We start from the raw sequence: 18,316 nt of genomic DNA on the forward strand, positions 1-18,316 counted from the left end.
TGAATACCGAATACAAAGTTATGGGTTATTTTAAATGTAATTTCAGCACAAGCCAAATAATCTCCCAAAATATAATTTTCACATTTTCCATAACTATTGAAACCCATCAATGCAAAAAATATGCAATTCCTTCCAAAAGGCTATTAAGACTATCAATGTAGTTTCTTTTCCCCAACTAAAAACAGCTTATTTTTGACAAAATTGAGCAATATATCTACTCTTCCACAGTGTTCTCTGCTGACAAGCCTCTCCATAAAGTGTAGCCATGTCTTCGGATTCTGAGATGGCCATTTTTGGGGAGGCGGCTCCTTACCTCCGAAAGTCAGAGAAGGAGAGAATTGCGGCCCAGAACAAGCCTTTTGATGCCAAGTCATCCGTCTTTGTGGTACACGCAAAGGAATCCTTTGTGAAAGGGACAATTCAGAGCAGGGAATCAGGGAAAGTCACTGTCAAGACTGAAGGGGGAGAGGTGAGTGAAAAACAAGGTTGAAGGAACCATCTTCTTCCCACTCTGGGTTCTTAACTGACATCCAATTATGTCCTTCTTCCTCTGACAGACCCTGACCGTGAAGGAAGATCAAATCTTCTCCATGAACCCTCCCAAGTACGACAAAATCGAGGACATGGCCATGATGACCCACCTCCACGAACCCGCTGTGCTGTACAACCTCAAAGAGCGTTACGCAGCCTGGATGATCTACGTAAGTGGCAGCAGCAGCTTCCTTTGGGCAGCTGCAGGAACTGCTCTGCCAGGCCCAGGGGAAGCCAACGTGCTGTGTCCCTTCCTGGCAGACCTACTCGGGTCTCTTCTGCGTCACTGTCAACCCCTACAAGTGGCTGCCCGTGTACAACCCGGAGGTGGTGTTGGCCTACCGAGGCAAGAAGCGCCAGGAGGCCCCTCCACACATCTTCTCCATCTCTGACAACGCCTATCAGTTCATGCTGACTGGTGAGTGGCTCTGTCTTTCTCAGAGGGATTGGACCATTAAATTCTCTGACGGGATACTCTGTCTCAGCAATATAAAGGGACTTTTTCAAGGCTTTCATGGTTCTAAACCACAATTACTTTTGTGGAGTTTACAATCTATATAACATTGTTTCTACTCTTTTAATGGAAGGACATCTCTGCACACAGTGATGTGTTTTGGATGTTCATTTCTTTGTTTAAGTCACTCTGACTTGAGACAAAACATTTAACTTACCTGACTATGTTTCATTCTTTCTCTGTTGTTCATTGAGTTTTAAGTACTGTATTTCTGCCTCTTCCGCAGATCGGGAGAACCAGTCGATCCTGATCACGTACGTACACCCCCTGCTCGGGTCCCTGTGGGGCTGCCCAGGGCCAGGGCCCCTCCTGCCTGACCACACGCTCTCTGCTTCTCTCCTTGTTCTGCCAGCGGAGAATCCGGGGCCGGGAAGACTGTGAACACAAAGCGTGTCATCCAGTACTTTGCAACAATTGCAGCCAGCGGGGACAAGAAGAAGGAGGAGCAGTCATCAGGCAAAATGCAGGTAAATTAATTGACACATGCTGACATCAATGTTTTCCTCTGTTCCTGACAAGGTTTCTGGAAATGATAACCATCAATAATTTCCCCCCCACAGGGAACGCTTGAGGATCAAATCATCAGCGCCAACCCACTGCTGGAGGCCTTTGGAAACGCCAAGACCGTGAGGAACGACAACTCCTCACGCTTTGTGAGTTGCTTAACAAAATGATTCCTCAAACATAGGAAATGGAAGTTTATGTCAGTTATCCTTTTCTGTTGGTCAGGAAGGAAGGAAAGAAGGAAGAAAGGAAGGTAGGAAGAAAGGACGGAAGGAAGGAAGAAAGGAAGGGGAGAGAGTTTCTAATTAAATAATATATTTGCTTTATCTCAAGTCTATTTAACCAGAAGTGAAGTTGTCTATTAGCAATATAGATTTAAGCAGCTGAACTACTTAAATTGCGATTTTCATATCATTAAGGCAACTGGTCTCTGTGTGCAGGATATAGAGTAGTTTCCCTGAGGAAACCCACACATTCCTTCACATTCATACATTCCACCTACACAAAATATAGTTGTGCCACTGTTGATTGGTTTTTGGTCAAAAATGAAAAAGACAACTTTATGTCAATGGTGGAATGTCTCTAAGTAAAAATCTTGTGCCCCATAGAATAAATGGAAAAACTCTTCATTTCAGATATATTTTTTTATGTTGTAAATCCTAAGACACTTTAATTCCTTTAAAGGGCAAATTCATCAGAATTCATTTTGGTGCGACAGGAAAACTGGCTTCTGCAGATATTGAAACATGTAAGACACTTTCCTGAACTGTTCTCAATCCATCTCCTCACCTGTCACCCATACAACATCTTTTCATCCAACCATCTATCCTGTCTTCCCTGTTTTTCTTCCTATCTTCTTTTTAATTTTTTTTTTTCTGTCTCTTCTTTTTTCTAACTAAAATTTTTCCTCCAGATCTGCTGGAGAAGTCCAGAGTCACTTTCCAGCTCAAGGCAGAAAGAAGCTACCACATCTTCTATCAGATCATGTCCAACAAGAAGCCAGAGCTAATTGGTAGGAAGGATAAATAACTGGAGGAAGGTTGCTGAACAGTTCACACTATTACTTACTTGACTAAAATTAGCCTGTATATCCCCTCTTACTTTCAGACATGCTCCTCATCACCACCAACCCATATGACTATCAGTTTGTGAGTCAAGGTGAGATCACTGTTGCCAGCATTAACGACCAGGAGGAGCTGATGGCCACAGATGTGAGTAGCAATTAAGAATATTGTACCTATAGTCATCTCTCCAAGACAAAGCTCTTATTTTACTGTTTCTGGTGCCAGAGTGCCATTGACATCCTGGGCTTCAGTGCTGATGAGAAAACAGCCATCTACAAGCTGACAGGGGCAGTCATGCACTACGGGAACCTGAAGTTCAAGCAGAAGCAGCGTGAGGAGCAGGCAGAGCCTGATGGCACTGAAGGTATCAACAAAATCTTTGGCTGACCTGTTAGAAATAGAAGTAGCAATAATAATTCAATATTGGGAAGATGGAGAAAGAAAACAGTACAAATGTGCTTAAGTGAAATAGAATAGAGGTGTGAAACTGCCATCCAAAGTATACCCTTTTTTTGATTACTACCTAATCATTATCTGCAATATCAATTACATATATGCCCATAAATCTCTCCTGAGCTACCACTCTGAATTAGCATAGCCTGCTCAGTGTGCTTAAAACCACTGAGAAGGGGAAGATTTTTAAAAAACTTATTCAGGTTGATTTTTAAAGAAAATGGAGGGATTATATTCAGCATTAGGACTTCTACTTCATAAACCATTTATTATTTAGGGGAAAACTACTAATGAATACAGGTATTAATTTTAATAAATACATATTCCTTCTAGATAGACACAAAGAGCCTTTAGATGTGCTGCTCTGTAAAGCATTCAAAATAAAGATTTATTTTTTTTTAATAACTATGTCATGGTTTCTCTGAGATCCAGTACACAGGATCTCATCACAAGGACATTCGATATTGCAGTTGTTTTGCAAAGGATTCATCACTCAAAGTGCTGCATGTCATATTAGTCTTATTTTTTCTATCTTCTTGTCCTTCTACTTAGTTGCTGACAAGGCTGCCTACCTGATGGGTTTGAACTCAGCAGACCTGCTCAAGGCCCTCTGCTACCCCCGAGTCAAGGTGGGGAATGAATATGTGACCAAGGGCCAAACGGTGCAGCAGGTAGGAAAAATAGGATAATCTGGAATATGCTTTGGTGGCTGGTGTTGATTCTTCTCTGCTGTGTGTAGTAACCTCCAAACCTTTCTCCATGTTTTAGGTGAACAATTCAGTGGGTGCCCTGGCAAAGGCTGTCTATGAGAAGATGTTCCTGTGGATGGTTGTTCGCATCAACCAACAGCTGGACACGAAGCAGCCCAGGCAGTACTTCATTGGTGTGCTGGACATTGCTGGCTTCGAGATCTTCGATGTAAGGATTCCAGTTTTGAGGACTACTCTTGCAGTGAGAGGTTGTTATATCAGAGGACTTGCAAGCAATGGTCCTCTGAAGGCTCAACATGCTAATCATTTGCAACTTTATGGGAAAAAAAATCCCATCATTTTCCTTTATAGCAGAGAACAAAATCCTCAAAAGCTTCATCAACACAAGCACAAAGTGATTCTGTTTGTGTAGAAGCAGCAAAAAGAATTTTATGCGTTATGGTATAACAGTTTGAGCTTAATGTGAAGGGTTAAATAAACCAACAGAATTACAATAATTTTATAGAAGAGGTTCTAGAGCAGAACTAGGAGACCCAATGACAACTATATCACAGAATCACAGAATATTCTGAGTTGGAAGGGACCCACAAAGATCATCAAGTCTTAATCGAATAGCCCATATGGGGATCAAACCCATTACCTGGGTGTTAATAGCACCATGCTCTAACCAACTGAGCTAATAACAGGTTAAAGATGTGTAAATTGTTTTAAGAACCATGGAATGTTAACCAGAGAAATCAAGTTTTTAAATTTGGAGGCAAGAGCATGCACTCACCTTTTTGACTGAATAAAAAATTACCAAAGTATTTTATGATTTTTAGGAGATTCACTAGGAATATCTGCTCTGAAAGAGACCCTCAATTTCATTACATAGGTATTTCTTTGTTTAGCTGCATATAGATTCAGTTATGATGTGGTCCTGATAATACAGTTGTGAGAAGATTGATAAAGGCAGGATCAATAACTGTGCATGTTGACGAGGGCTGGTTGTTGTGGTTTTTTTCCACTGTGCAGTTCAACAGCCTGGAGCAGCTGTGCATCAACTTCACCAATGAGAAGCTGCAACAGTTCTTCAACCACCACATGTTCGTGCTGGAGCAGGAGGAGTACAAGAAGGAGGGAATTGAGTGGACATTCATTGACTTTGGGATGGACCTGGCTGCCTGCATTGAGCTCATTGAGAAGGTACCTTTTCTCTTGAAAATGTCTTGCATTTTCAGGAACACATTATTTTAAATTTCCCCTGCTTAATGCCTTAGTTTTAGTTGTTGAAATATGTCTATATCTGCTGCTAATTATGCATAATAGATATTACAAAGTCCAGAGAAAACTGTAGAAGTAATTCTCGCACATTCTCTGCATGGAAGGTATCTCCATTTGCTTGATTATTATCTTCAAAAACACAGAGCAGCTGCTGAAGTAACATGAAAATATTTTCTTAAGGTTCTGGAATAAAGTTATCTGAACAATAAATTTTTTTCTATACAGTTCAAGCAAAGTAAGGACAGGCCAATACAGTCAGTGCTTGATGTCTGAGAGCAAGAAATTGAGATTTCTTGTATTACCATATAATTAAAGGAATTGATTGAAATTTCAAAAGCAGAAGTAAATTGCAATGCATGCATTTGTGAAAATTATTTTTCAATATATTCTTTCTCCTCCTGATCTTTAACATGGTTTTTGGCACAAAAACCATTCCTGAAACACTGTGACAAAGTGTGAGCCAAGCAGGGGAATCTTTTAAACTCACTTTTCAGAAAGAAATGTTCTCAATGGCAAAGTTTTTTTTTTTTTCCTGTCTTTTACTATCTTCTCTTTGAGACCAAGTCATAGTCATATTATTCTACAGGCAGTCTCTCTTTTTTATTGAACTATCTCTCAGCCCATGGGCATCTTCTCCATCCTGGAAGAGGAGTGCATGTTCCCCAAGGCAACTGACACCTCTTTCAAGAACAAGCTCTATGACCAGCACCTGGGCAAGTCCAGCAACTTCCAGAAGCCCAAACCTGCCAAAGGCAAGGCTGAGGCCCACTTCTCCCTGGTGCACTACGCTGGCACAGTGGACTACAACATCACTGGGTGGCTGGAGAAGAACAAGGACCCCCTGAATGAAACTGTCATTGGGCTGTACCAGAAATCATCTGTGAAGACCCTGGCCTTACTCTTTGCTTCCTATGGTGGAGCAGAAACAGGTTATTTTTATAAATTTTATTTTTCAAGCTTTGTGATATGTAAATGCAATAAAAAAAAAAAGAATATATTGACAAATTCTTTTTTTTTCCTTTTTTTTTTTAAAGAGGCTAGTGGTGGTGCTGGTGGTGGAAAGAAGGGTGGCAAGAAGAAGGGTTCTTCTTTCCAGACTGTCTCAGCTCTTTTCCGGGTAAAGGATGGATTCACTGTCTGTAAAGTCACATGAACAGAGTGTCAAATCTGAGCTAAATACACTTGGGTTCTCCTTCTGACATTACTTGAATGAAGAACAATAATAAGAATGAAGTGCTTTTCCCTAGTAGTTTTCTGTTCAAATTTAGGATCGAGTCTTTATTTGATACTTTGACTTTCTAATAGGACTTAACTCACATTCTTTTTGAGAAAAAGTTTTCAGAATCTGGCATGTAATGTAAGTAGTAATCCCCCAAAGGCTTGCCAGAAAAGATTTATAGAGTAATATTTTACTTCATCCAAAATAAGGTGAAAAATTTTTAACTCTTTTATGAGAATATTTTTAATGAAAAGTACATGGAAGGTTTATCTAAATCTAAATTTTCGATTTGAAAGCTTCTTTCTCCTAAGATCCATTATATTAGTTCCTTGACATCTAGGTACAAAGCATGTGGAAGTAAATTTCTTTATTCTAAGCTGCAGCATATGATCCCACAGGAGAACCTGAACAAGCTGATGACCAATCTACGGAGCACTCACCCCCATTTTGTGCGCTGCATCATCCCTAATGAGACTAAAACACCTGGTAAGATGCTCAAGTAGGAAGAGGTTTTGCTCTGGCACATTCATTCCCCTCTGCACTGGAATCTGTGCCATTCCTTTGTGCTCTGCTCTGCATTGCTCAGGTGCCATGGAGCACGAGCTGGTGCTGCACCAGCTGCGCTGTAACGGCGTGCTGGAAGGGATCAGGATTTGCAGGAAAGGGTTCCCCAGCAGAGTCCTCTACGCTGACTTCAAACAGAGGTAAGAGCACTGCACTTCTCAGCATTGTTAAAAGTGCTGTTGGTCCATTCATGGGTCCATTTGGCTCTGTTGTCAAGAATAGTTTATGTGAGCTGGTGGGGCTAAGTGGCTACTGCGTGTTGGTTGGGAAAAAATAGCCTTTTTTTCCTCTTTTCACAGATACAAGGTGCTTAATGCCAGTGCCATCCCAGAGGGACAGTTCATCGACAGCAAGAAGGCTTCTGAGAAGCTCCTTGGGTCAATCGATGTGGACCACACCCAGTACAAATTTGGACACACCAAGGTACAAACCCCCCATTCCCTCACTCACTCTGGGCCAGTGCTTTGCCCTGCCTGACAGTGGTGTGCTGCAACATTCCCTCTCCAAGGTGTTCTTCAAAGCTGGGCTGCTGGGGCTCCTGGAGGAGATGAGGGATGAGAAGCTGGCACAGCTCATCACCCGCACACAGGCCAGATGCAGAGGCTTTCTGATGAGGGTGGAGTACCAGAGAATGGTGGAGAGAAGGTACACATTCCTCATCCTTAGTTAAAGCCACTGTGCTTGGGGGAAAGTGTTGACACTTTTCAGACTGAAAATATTCATTGTACATTTGAATTGTGCTCCAGGGAGTCCATCTTCTGCATCCAGTACAACATTCGTGCATTCATGAACGTCAAACATTGGCCCTGGATGAAGCTGTTCTTCAAGATCAAGCCCTTGCTGAAGAGTGCAGAGTCTGAGAAGGAGATGGCCAACATGAAAGAGGAGTTTGAGAAAACCAAGGAAGAGCTTGCGAAGTCTGAGGCAAAACGGAAGGAGCTCGAGGAGAAAATGGTGAAACTGGTGCAGGAGAAAAATGACCTGCAGCTCCAAGTGCAGGCTGTGAGTAACATTTTTCTATACCTTTCTTTATAGGGGAAGTAAATCAAAAAGATCTAACTCTTCTTTCCTACTACAGGACTCTCAAAATGCATTCTAAGCTTTCTTATAAAATATTTTAAGTCTAATACCATGTAATTAAATGTAAAATTCAGGCCACATTCTTTTCCCATTTAGTCTCACTATTGCAAAATGGAGTTTAATCTAAAGAATAAGCTTTCAGTCTTAATACCTCCTTATACATGTGTCCCATGTAAGTTCATGACATTAAGATTCATTGTAGTCACTTTAGTGGAGTAGGGATAGTGATATAATTAACCTCCTACTCTGCCTTAAATCAGTTGTTGAACTGAAGAGCCAAGTGTCATTACTTACAGTAGACCTCACCTCTGCTCCTGTACCTACTACCCCCAGAAGTCACAGATGCCCATTACAATTTAAAAGAGAAGCACCGTGTTTGTCTCTAAAACCATTTGGCCTCTCAGAATGATGGACAGCATTTTGGCAACATATCTGAGTTGAAATGTCTATTTTGAATAAAGGTGAATTTTATTCTAGTTTCCACTGACTGCAATAGCTGGGTATAAAACTACTAATCCGAGTTTCAAGTATTTCCTCAACGGTAGAGTTAATTGCATTTCTCAATACTTCCACAGAAATTTGAATATAGTACATTGTAATAAACAATCACTTTCTAAGGAGAAAAGGAAAACTAAATCTAAGTGACTTTCAGATACACGAAATAAATAAGGTGAAATGCAATGCACCAGAGCTGCAGTGATGATTCTAAAGGTCAGAAAAAAAAAAACTTATGACATTTATGTAATTTATAATGTAATTGCACAGTAATTTTTTTCCCCGAGAGCACTTCCAAAGGTCTTAAAAGTGCACATCTGTTCCTTTAGCATTAAATAATCCTTCCTGTATTTTTCCACCAGGAAGCTGATGCTCTGGCTGATGCTGAGGAAAGGTGTGACCAGCTCATCAAAACAAAAATCCAGCTGGAAGCCAAAGTTAAAGAAGTGACTGAAAGGGCTGAGGATGAGGAAGAAATCAATGCTGAGCTGACAGCCAAGAAAAGAAAACTGGAGGATGAATGTTCAGAGCTGAAGAAAGATATTGATGACCTTGAGCTGACACTGGCCAAGGTGGAGAAGGAAAAACACGCCACGGAAAACAAGGTATGAGGCAGAAAATCTCACTCACACTCCGGAAAAGAGCCCTCTGCTGTTCCAGGACTTCTGTATCTACCTCCTTTATTTACACTTGCTCCCTTCTTCCCCAAGGTGAAAAACCTCACCGAGGAGATGGCAGCCCTGGACGAGACCATCGCCAAGCTGACAAAAGAGAAGAAAGCCCTCCAAGAGGCCCATCAGCAGACCCTGGATGACCTGCAGGCAGAAGAGGACAAAGTCAATACACTGACCAAAGCCAAGACCAAGCTGGAGCAGCAAGTGGACGATGTAAGCACAGGCAGACACAGCAGGAAGAGACAGGTATGGAGCTGGACGTGGCTGGTGGAGCACTGATGGCCTTGTTGTGTGCAGCTGGAAGGGTCCCTGGAGCAAGAGAAGAAACTGCGCATGGACCTGGAGAGAGCCAAGAGGAAACTGGAAGGAGACCTGAAGCTGGCCCAGGACAGCATCATGGATCTGGAGAATGATAAGCAGCAGCTGGATGAGAAACTGAAGAAGTAAGTGTGGCCCTGGGGCACCTCAGTGCTGGGCTGGAGCTCTTGGCTTTTTGCTTTCAGCTGTAACACCCTTTGCTTTGCCCAAAGGAAAGACTTTGAAATCAGCCAGATCCAGAGCAAAATCGAGGATGAACAAGCCCTGGGCATGCAACTGCAGAAGAAGATCAAGGAGCTGCAGGCAAGTGTCTGCTCCTTGCCCTGCCTGCCCCAGGCTCAGCTCAGGCAGGAGGAGGGCACGGGTGAGAAGGGTCCCTGGTGTTCTGCAGGCCCGCATTGAGGAGCTGGAGGAGGAAATCGAGGCCGAGCGAACCTCTCGCGCTAAAGCAGAGAAGCATCGGGCTGACCTGTCGAGGGAGCTGGAGGAGATCAGCGAGCGCCTGGAAGAAGCAGGAGGGGCGACGGCAGCTCAGGTGGAGATGAACAAGAAGCGGGAGGCAGAATTCCAGAAGATGCGCCGCGACCTCGAAGAGGCCACGCTGCAGCACGAAGCCACGGCTGCCGCCCTGCGCAAGAAGCACGCGGACAGCACAGCTGAGCTCGGGGAGCAGATCGACAACCTGCAACGTGTCAAGCAGAAGCTGGAGAAGGAGAAGAGTGAGCTCAAGATGGAGATTGATGACCTGGCCAGTAACATGGAGTCTGTCTCCAAAGCCAAGGTATTGAAAACTCTACTGAAAACCACATGAAAATCAATTACACTCAAATAGGTCATTTCCATTTGTGGCCTGGTTACCATCAAACTGCCTGTCTCTGTATGGAACTGTGTTTCTTACCTTCTAACTCCAAGGAACAGTCCAGAGCTTGCAAGTCTGGTCATGTTTTTCTGTTTAGAGTCCTGGTCTTCAGAAGAAGCAGGTGACTAGATCCTAATCTTCTCTCACTCTCTGTGACCTCCCCAGGCAAATCTGGAGAAGATGTGCCGCACCCTGGAAGACCAGCTGAGTGAGATTAAGACAAAGGAAGAAGAGCATCAGCGCATGATCAATGACCTCAATGCTCAAAGAGCTCGTCTGCAGACAGAGTCAGGTGAGAGAGACTCCCCTGTGTGTGGTGGGACTCCTAAAACAGGCTTGTTTGGGTCTCAAATGACAGTGAAAGTGGCTCTTTTTCATGTGCTTTCCCAGGTGAATATTCCCGACAGGTGGAGGAGAAAGATGCTCTGATTTCTCAGCTGTCAAGAGGCAAACAGGCTTTCACCCAACAGATTGAGGAGCTCAAGAGACACTTAGAGGAAGAAATTAAGGTAATTTCCGATTTCCAAAAGCTGGCCATTCAAAATGCTTGTAACGTCACACTTCCTAATGGGGGCAGGGTCTACTTAGCACAGGTAGACCCTGCCATACTAGGGGAAGGTTTTCATTTCTGCAGCAAGTATGATTTGTGGATGAGACCTCCAGGCTTACATCTGTCCTTCATTGCAAACAATCTTTGAGCAGTCCTGTTTGCAGTGTGAAATTAATTCATTGGAAGAGACTTCCCAGGATATTGCCATTCCTGGACCCAATCCCACTCTCTCCCAAGGCCAAGAACGCCCTGGCCCACGCCCTGCAGTCCGCTCGCCACGACTGTGACTTGCTGCGGGAACAATATGAGGAGGAGCAGGAAGCCAAGGGGGAGCTGCAGCGCGCCCTGTCCAAGGCCAACAGCGAAGTGGCCCAGTGGAGAACCAAATACGAGACAGACGCGATTCAGCGCACGGAGGAGCTCGAGGAGGCCAAGTACGTGGGCAGTGGGAGGAGAAATGACTGCAGAACACTGAGACTGGGCAAGGGGAAGGGGAGCCTCTGAGTGGGGGGAGACAGGGCTGGGATGAAGGCAGGGATATACTGTCTGTGTGACAAAGGGGAGAGAAGGGAGGAGAAAAAAAGTGTCTGTTGGAAGCTTTAGGGCTAGAAGTGCTAAGACTGGCCTAATCCTCCCTAGGTGGTAGGACACAGAAAGGATAGATCCTTTAGGATGTCTGAAAAGTGCTCATCTCCAAAGCCCCAAAGTGGCCAACTGCCCTCTCCTGGCAGGGCAGAACTGAGTCCCTTCTAAGCTCTAAGCTGGCCCTGTGCTTCCCTCCTGCCAGGAAGAAGCTGGCCCAGCGCCTGCAGGATGCAGAGGAACATGTGGAAGCTGTCAATTCCAAATGTGCCTCCCTGGAAAAGACAAAGCAGAGGCTGCAGAATGAAGTGGAGGACCTGATGATTGACGTGGAGCGATCCAATGCCGCCTGCGCTGCTCTGGACAAGAAGCAGAAGAACTTTGACAAGGTCTTTTGGGCCCCAGCCCCGGCACTCCTGGGCAGAGCATCCCCCGGCATGGCCACATCCCTCCTCACGCCCCCTTTCTCTTCAGATCCTGGCAGAATGGAAGCAGAAGTATGAGGAAACGCAGGCTGAGCTGGAGGCCTCCCAGAAGGAGTCTCGCTCGCTCAGCACGGAGCTGTTCAAGATGAAGAATGCCTATGAGGAGTCCTTGGACCACCTGGAAACAATGAAGCGGGAGAACAAGAACTTGCAGCGTAAGTCCCTGGCCCTCTGCTCCAGGAGGGGCTTTCTCCCAAGCTGAGCATTGCTCAGGGGGCTGTGCCTGCAGGGCTGCAAAGGTGCCTGTCCCCCTGGTGGGACAGGGCCCTTCCCATTCTGCTCTGGGGCTGAGCAAGCCATTGGTCTTTGTTCCCACAGAGGAGATTTCCGACCTCACCGAGCAGATTGCGGAGGGAGGAAAGGCAATTCATGAGCTGGAGAAGGTCAAGAAGCAAATTGAGCAGGAGAAAGCTGAAATCCAGGCTGCTCTGGAGGAAGCTGAGGTACCCGGCCATAATCATTGGTGTCTGCAGTAAATGTAGGAGCAGTGAAGAAACAATGCTAAAAAGGCCTTGGTTCTGCTCTGTTCTTGCTGGGGAGAGCAGCCAGCTGAGATTTCCTGGAATATTCTCTAATTGCCTAGAAAGCAAGCAGGAGGTTTATCAGTGTTCCTCATGCTTGTGTCCACTTGTCCAGGCCTCTCTGGAACATGAAGAGGGGAAGATCCTGCGCCTGCAGCTTGAGCTCAACCAGGTGAAGTCTGAGATTGACAGGAAGATAGCAGAGAAAGATGAGGAGATTGACCAGATGAAGAGAAACCACCTCAGAATTGTGGAGTCCATGCAAAGCACCCTGGATGCCGAGATCAGGAGCAGGAATGAAGCCCTGAGGCTGAAGAAGAAGATGGAGGGAGACCTGAATGAAATGGAGATCCAGCTCAGCCATGCCAACCGTGTGGCTGCAGAGGCACAAAAGAACCTGAGAAACACACAGGCTGTGCTCAAGGTATGTTAAGCTTGGGATGTGCACATAGGAATCTCATTTGTGTAATATCATAGAATCATCGATTTTTTGAAGTGTTTGTGTTGAAGGAGACCCACAAAATTTATCTGATTCTTCCCCTCTGCCATGGGCAAGCCCCATCGAACCTGACCTTGAACACTTCCAGTGGTGGCACATCCACAACATGCACTCACTGGATACCAGTGAGAAGAGATCAGCACCTCTCTCTGTCCTGCCCCACCTCAGAGAGCTGTAAAGCAAAGAGGTCACCTCTCAGCATCTTTCTTTGCAAACCAGACAACCCTCATGTCCTCAACCACTCCTCAGACAACATGCCTTCCAGCACTTTCTCTTGCTTTGCTGCCTTCCTCTAGATGCATTCATGTACCATAATATCTTTCCTTAATTGCAGGGCCCAGAACTGCACACAGTACTCAATGGGAGGCCACACCAAGACTTTATAAAACAGGAATTCAGATCCAACTGTGCCTTGGCTTTTGTAAACCTATCCCCACACATCTGGGTAGCATCTCTATATTCTTCTCAGGATATATGTTCCTGGTTCTACTGCCTATGCATTTCCTTCTTACACTGGAGTTTGTTCTGGAGCTCCTTGCTCAGCCACACTGTTCTCCTGCCTTCCTTGCCTGACTGCTTCCAAGTGGCAATTTAGAGCTCTTGCACACTAAAAAAAAATGTTCCTAACTCTTTTCTGCTTCTTTGTTCTTGAGGGCAATTTCTCAGCAGGGTTCCACTCAGTAATTCCTTAAAAACTGAAAGTCCACTTTCTTAAAATTCAGTCTTGACCTTACTCTTCAACTGGCCCAGATTCCTCAAAATCATGAATACCACCAGGGAATAATCACTGCAGCCCAGTTTGCCACCAGTTTTGACATCCGTAATTAGTTCATTTCTGTCAGTAAGCAGCAGGCCCAGTAACAGTTCTTCAGTAGGGCAGCCTATCCCCTGAATTAAGATATTACCCTTGATACACTCCAGGAATCTCCTGGACTGCTTACAGCTTGCTGTGCTGCTTTTCCAGTAGATATCAAAGTGATTGAAGTCTCCTAGCAGGACTGGGTCATGCGTGATGCTTCCAATAGCTGAAGTTTTGACAGTCGTTTACAAGTCTCCCCTTGGTCAGGATCCTCATAGTAAGCACCAGCCATAAGGTTTCCTTTTGTTGGCTTGGCCTCTAAGTTTTACTCATAAGCTATCAACCTGACAAATCACTGACAAAGACAGATCTGTGTAAACAATCCACAGACACCACCTTCTCACCCCTCCTTCTTTGACCCTTCCTTGTCCCTTCGTTGTCCCCTCTGAACATTTTATAGCCATTGATGCAGCACTCCAGGCCATGTGATTTGTCCCACTAGGCTCCAGTGACAGCAATTAGATCAGAGTTTTCTAGATGTACAGGGGCTTCTAACTCCTTTGTTACCCATGCTACATGCATTGGTATAGAGGCACCTCAGTTATCATTAGGAATGAACCCTAAATCCTTTGGAACATTTCCCTGTTGCTTCCTAAAGCATCAGCAGGCCCTGGCTCTTCTCCATAACTCAAAACTCCATTCTCTTCTCCTACTAAGTCTAGTTCAAAGCTCTAGCAAGATTGCTGGTGAACACCCTCCTGCCCTACTTGCTCAGGTGAATCCCAACAGCTCCCAACAGAGAGAGCTTCTCATCATACCCATGATCATAGAAGCCAAACCCTTCATTATGGCATCAGCTACACAGCCCAATAAACACCCATTCAGCTTTTCAGTCATTCTCCTCCTTCTTAAACCCTTTCCTCTGACTGGAGGAAAGTACTCTGTCACCTGTGTTCCCTACCCTTTGCTCTGAGGGCCATCTTTTGACAGTTATAAGTTGCCTTATTGCAGTATCATTAAAGCCTACATGGAATAATAGGATCCTGTCACTCACATGCTCTTCATTTTTCAACCCCAGAGCATAGTACCTGTTACACAGCAGCACTTCAGAGGATGAAGGGAAGTTGTTTCTGCAGCCCCAAGCTGGGACAATTGTCCAGTTTCCTTCATCTTGGAAGTTTTGTCAGTCAGTCAGAGTTTGAATTCAGGCTTGCCTTCCCCTCGCACAGCTGAAAATTTAGGCAGGGCTGTCACTCAGCCTGGGACAGAGCACAATACCATGAATCAATTTCCTGCTTACAATCTTAGGTACTGTGCATTTACTGACAATAATTTAACATATAAATATATAATTATATATATTATACTGCCATAGTAATTACTGGACCAGTGGCAATTGCATCAGTGCTGTGATGCCTTATAATTTTCTTTCCTCTCTTAAAGGACACCCAGATCCATTTGGACGATGCTCTCAGGACCCAGGATGACCTGAAGGAGCAGGTGGCCATGGTGGAGCGCAGAGCAAACCTGCTGCAGGCTGAAATTGAGGAGCTACGGGCAGCCCTGGAGCAGACAGAGCGGTCGAGGAAAGTGGCTGAGCAGGAACTGATGGATGCAAGTGAGAGAGTTCAGCTCCTCCACACTCAGGTTAGACTCATGAGATTCAAAAAGCCATGAGACTTTCCTTTACAGTTTTAAACTGTGCAAATTCTTAAATCAACAGTTGTGATAAAAAAACTTCACCTGAACCAGAATTAGTAAACTTATACAAATAAATGGATTACAGCTAAATGAGTAGGACTGCATCAGCAGTCAGAAGGGCTTCTTTAAATTTTAAGAACTCTCTGCTATCTAGCTGTGTATGACCTCACAAGATACATCAACAGGGTCTCAACATTAGATTTAGAGAAGATAACTTTACACTGAAACAGTACATTCCTAAAATAAGTGTTCTCTTTTGGAACTAACTGGACTAAATGTTTATTGTTGCACAGAACACCAGCTTGATCAACACCAAGAAGAAGCTGGAGACAGACATTTCTCAGATTCAGAGTGAAATGGAGGATACGATCCAGGAAGCCCGCAATGCTGAAGAGAAGGCCAAGAAGGCCATCACAGATGTGAGTCGGGGCTCCTTCCATTGCTGATGGTCAGTGTATTCTCCCCAAAATGTCTCCAGCTCCACAACTCACCTGTTGCTCTGCTCAGGCGGCCATGATGGCAGAAGAGCTGAAGAAGGAGCAGGACACCAGTGCCCACCTGGAGAGGATGAAGAAGAACCTGGACCAGACGGTGAAGGACCTGCAGCACCGTCTGGAAGAGGCCGAGCAGTTGGCCCTGAAGGGAGGCAAGAAGCAAATCCAGAAGCTGGAGGCCAGGGTGAGCAGGGTTGTGCTGGTGCATGAGTGACCCTGTCCCTTGGAGAGACACCCCAGGGAAGCTGCAGGGATGGGCTTCTCATTGCAGGTGCGGGAACTGGAAGCAGAGGTTGATGCTGAGCAGAAGCGCAGCGCTGAAGCCGTGAAGGGTGTGCGCAAGTACGAGAGGAGGGTGAAGGAACTCACCTACCAGGTAAGGCTGGAGGCCTCCTTGGGCTGACTGAGTTTTCTCACAGGAAGTCTCATTTTGCACACACCATCCCCAAGGGCATTTGTTAACCCTGTGTCATGCAGAACCAAGAATTCTTTCTCCTTCTTCCTTACCATCCCCTCTAGTCTGAGGAAGACAGGAAGAATGTTCTCAGGCTGCAGGATCTGGTGGACAAGCTGCAAATGAAGGTGAAATCCTACAAGAGACAGGCTGAGGAGGCTGTAAGTATTGCTGGAAGAATGGGCAAGGGCCACCTTCCATTGGGGCAGCACATGCACTGAATGAGGCTGAACACCAGGAAAGGGGCTTGAAAGAAACTCCCAAGGCACAACAGCCTTGGCCTCACTGCTCTGCTGTCGTGTCGTCAGGCCTTGGTGAACTCTTGGCACTTTGCAGTCAGGGATGAACTGAGGGAAGTTCTACAGCCTGTTTCATACAGGAGCTCAGAGCAAACAAACCCAGGGGCCACATCCACTCACTGAGCAGTTCCTGAATCTCTGCTAATAATCAGCAGCCAAAGGATTCAGGGTCTTTCTCAGCCTGATAAGTGACCCTGATAATCAGGCAGCAAGTAGTGGGAGAATAAGAGCACAAGTGACAAATCCAAGTGACAAAGCTGATCCTCACATATGACACAGTCCTGGTGATGCTTTTCCCAGAGGGATCCTGGGAAGGGCAGGATGAGGAGGTTGGGATGAGCTGACATGTGAGCGGTGGTGGGAGGGGGATGGAGGTTTGTGCCTTCCCCCAGGGAAGAGCTGCAGCCCCACAAGGCCGAGGTGCAGGAGGAGTGAAATCCCTGCCCTGGGCTCCTCATCACCAACTCCCTCTCCCCACACAGGAGGAGCTCTCCAATGTCAACCTCTCCAAGTTCCGCAAGATCCAGCACGAGCTGGAGGAAGCCGAGGAACGGGCTGACATTGCAGAGTCCCAGGTCAACAAGCTCCGAGTGAAGAGCCGGGAGTTTCATGGGAAGAAGATAGAAGAGGAAGAGTGAGGATGCCATGAGGCAACAAAGTGACCTGCGGGCTGCACAAAATGTGAACCCTCTGTCACTTCCTTCTGCAAGAAATGTTTATCACCATGTCTGTATGTAGAGAATAAAGAGAATTTCGCAAACACAGCAAAATCGGTGCTTTTGGTTGCTTCAATTCAATTCTCCAGTTACATAAGTGTGGGGGATTTTCAAATTAAATATTTTGTTTTGTTTTAACCCTTGGGTAGCAGTAGAGCTTTACTTATCCCATCTCCTGTATTTCTCCTCTGTGTCTTTATACATTACCAAGGAGGGAATAAGACTAATTTAATTTCCATACTGGGGGAGGATAGGGAAAAAGGCAGGACAAGTACTTTTTCTGTCTTGGCACAGCAAAAATGTTTTTGCCTCTTTCTGGCTGCAGTACTCAGAGGTTCTCATTGCTGGTCACATTATCACTTGGGCAAGTGGTATTCAGAGGTAAATTGCCCCATAAGAAAAACATTTGTAGCCCCAGAAATACCTGGATGTCTCTGAGTCCTTACGGAGGAACTTATGCAAGGACTGAGGTGCTGCCCCCTTTAAACAAGGCAGGTAAAGGCCAGGAGCTCTAGAGAGTGGCTTGTTTCTGAGCAAATTTAAAGGTCAGGCAGCCTTATTAATATCTTCATGCAGAAGTTGTTAACAATCAATTATTTGGGTAAGAGATCATTGCAGTTTCTTACTTTCTCTGTTAGAATGGGCAATACTAGTAGAGAAGGTTCCTGTTGTAAATGAAATTGAGATTATTTAAGAGCTTGGTAGAAGTGGGAACACTGGGATAAACCCCAACCAATGTAACATATAGAGCCACCAGAACGAGCTGGGAACTGCTTCAGTGCAGTATAGTGTTTTGCAGTACTGAAATATATAAGCTTTTGTGCTAAGGAACGATTAGAAGTTATGTATAGACATAAAAAGCTAAAGGAACTGGTTTTGATCATGCAAGTGGGAATAATACTGAGAACATTACGACTTTAAAGATACCACAAAAGGTAACACCTGACAGAGGAAAAAACCCATAGATA

The 18,316-nt window shown here is 45.1% G+C and overlaps 1 protein-coding gene across 5 annotated transcripts; it reads left to right on the forward strand.

Annotated features, from left to right (window-relative positions):
* The first annotated feature begins 265 nt into the window (after nucleotides 1–265).
* On the forward strand, nucleotides 266–17,326 carry LOC126642141 (myosin heavy chain, skeletal muscle, adult-like). 5 transcript variants are annotated; one of them, XM_050319525.1, is made up of 38 exons: nucleotides 266–469; nucleotides 558–701; nucleotides 793–949; nucleotides 1,272–1,299; nucleotides 1,398–1,512; nucleotides 1,606–1,698; nucleotides 2,234–2,297; nucleotides 2,463–2,561; nucleotides 2,657–2,760; nucleotides 2,839–2,977; nucleotides 3,619–3,737; nucleotides 3,835–3,984; nucleotides 4,791–4,961; nucleotides 5,659–6,000; nucleotides 6,076–6,156; nucleotides 6,657–6,744; nucleotides 6,845–6,962; nucleotides 7,122–7,245; nucleotides 7,331–7,467; nucleotides 7,569–7,824; nucleotides 8,760–9,002; nucleotides 9,108–9,284; nucleotides 9,369–9,514; nucleotides 9,602–9,692; nucleotides 9,781–10,170; nucleotides 10,414–10,540; nucleotides 10,639–10,757; nucleotides 11,036–11,232; nucleotides 11,586–11,769; nucleotides 11,855–12,020; nucleotides 12,184–12,308; nucleotides 12,502–12,810; nucleotides 15,128–15,331; nucleotides 15,679–15,804; nucleotides 15,893–16,063; nucleotides 16,151–16,255; nucleotides 16,399–16,494; nucleotides 17,115–17,326. In XM_050319525.1, the coding sequence occupies exons 1-38, from the start codon at nucleotides 266–268 to the stop codon at nucleotides 17,268–17,270; spliced, it is 5,865 nt and encodes a 1,954-aa protein (XP_050175482.1). In that variant the 3' UTR covers nucleotides 17,271–17,326. The 5 variants fall into 5 exon arrangements, with proteins under 5 accessions (XP_050175482.1, XP_050175483.1, XP_050175484.1 ...); XM_050319526.1 differs by having other exon boundaries at nucleotides 5,659–5,968; nucleotides 6,074–6,156; XM_050319527.1 differs by having other exon boundaries at nucleotides 5,659–5,958.
* Nucleotides 17,327–18,316: the final 990 nt, after the last annotated feature.

This window comes from Myiozetetes cayanensis, unplaced genomic scaffold (genome assembly GCF_022539395.1).
Source record: "Myiozetetes cayanensis isolate MyiCay16 unplaced genomic scaffold, myiCay2020 scf22, whole genome shotgun sequence".
Classification (NCBI taxonomy): Eukaryota; Metazoa; Chordata; class Aves; order Passeriformes; family Tyrannidae; genus Myiozetetes; species Myiozetetes cayanensis.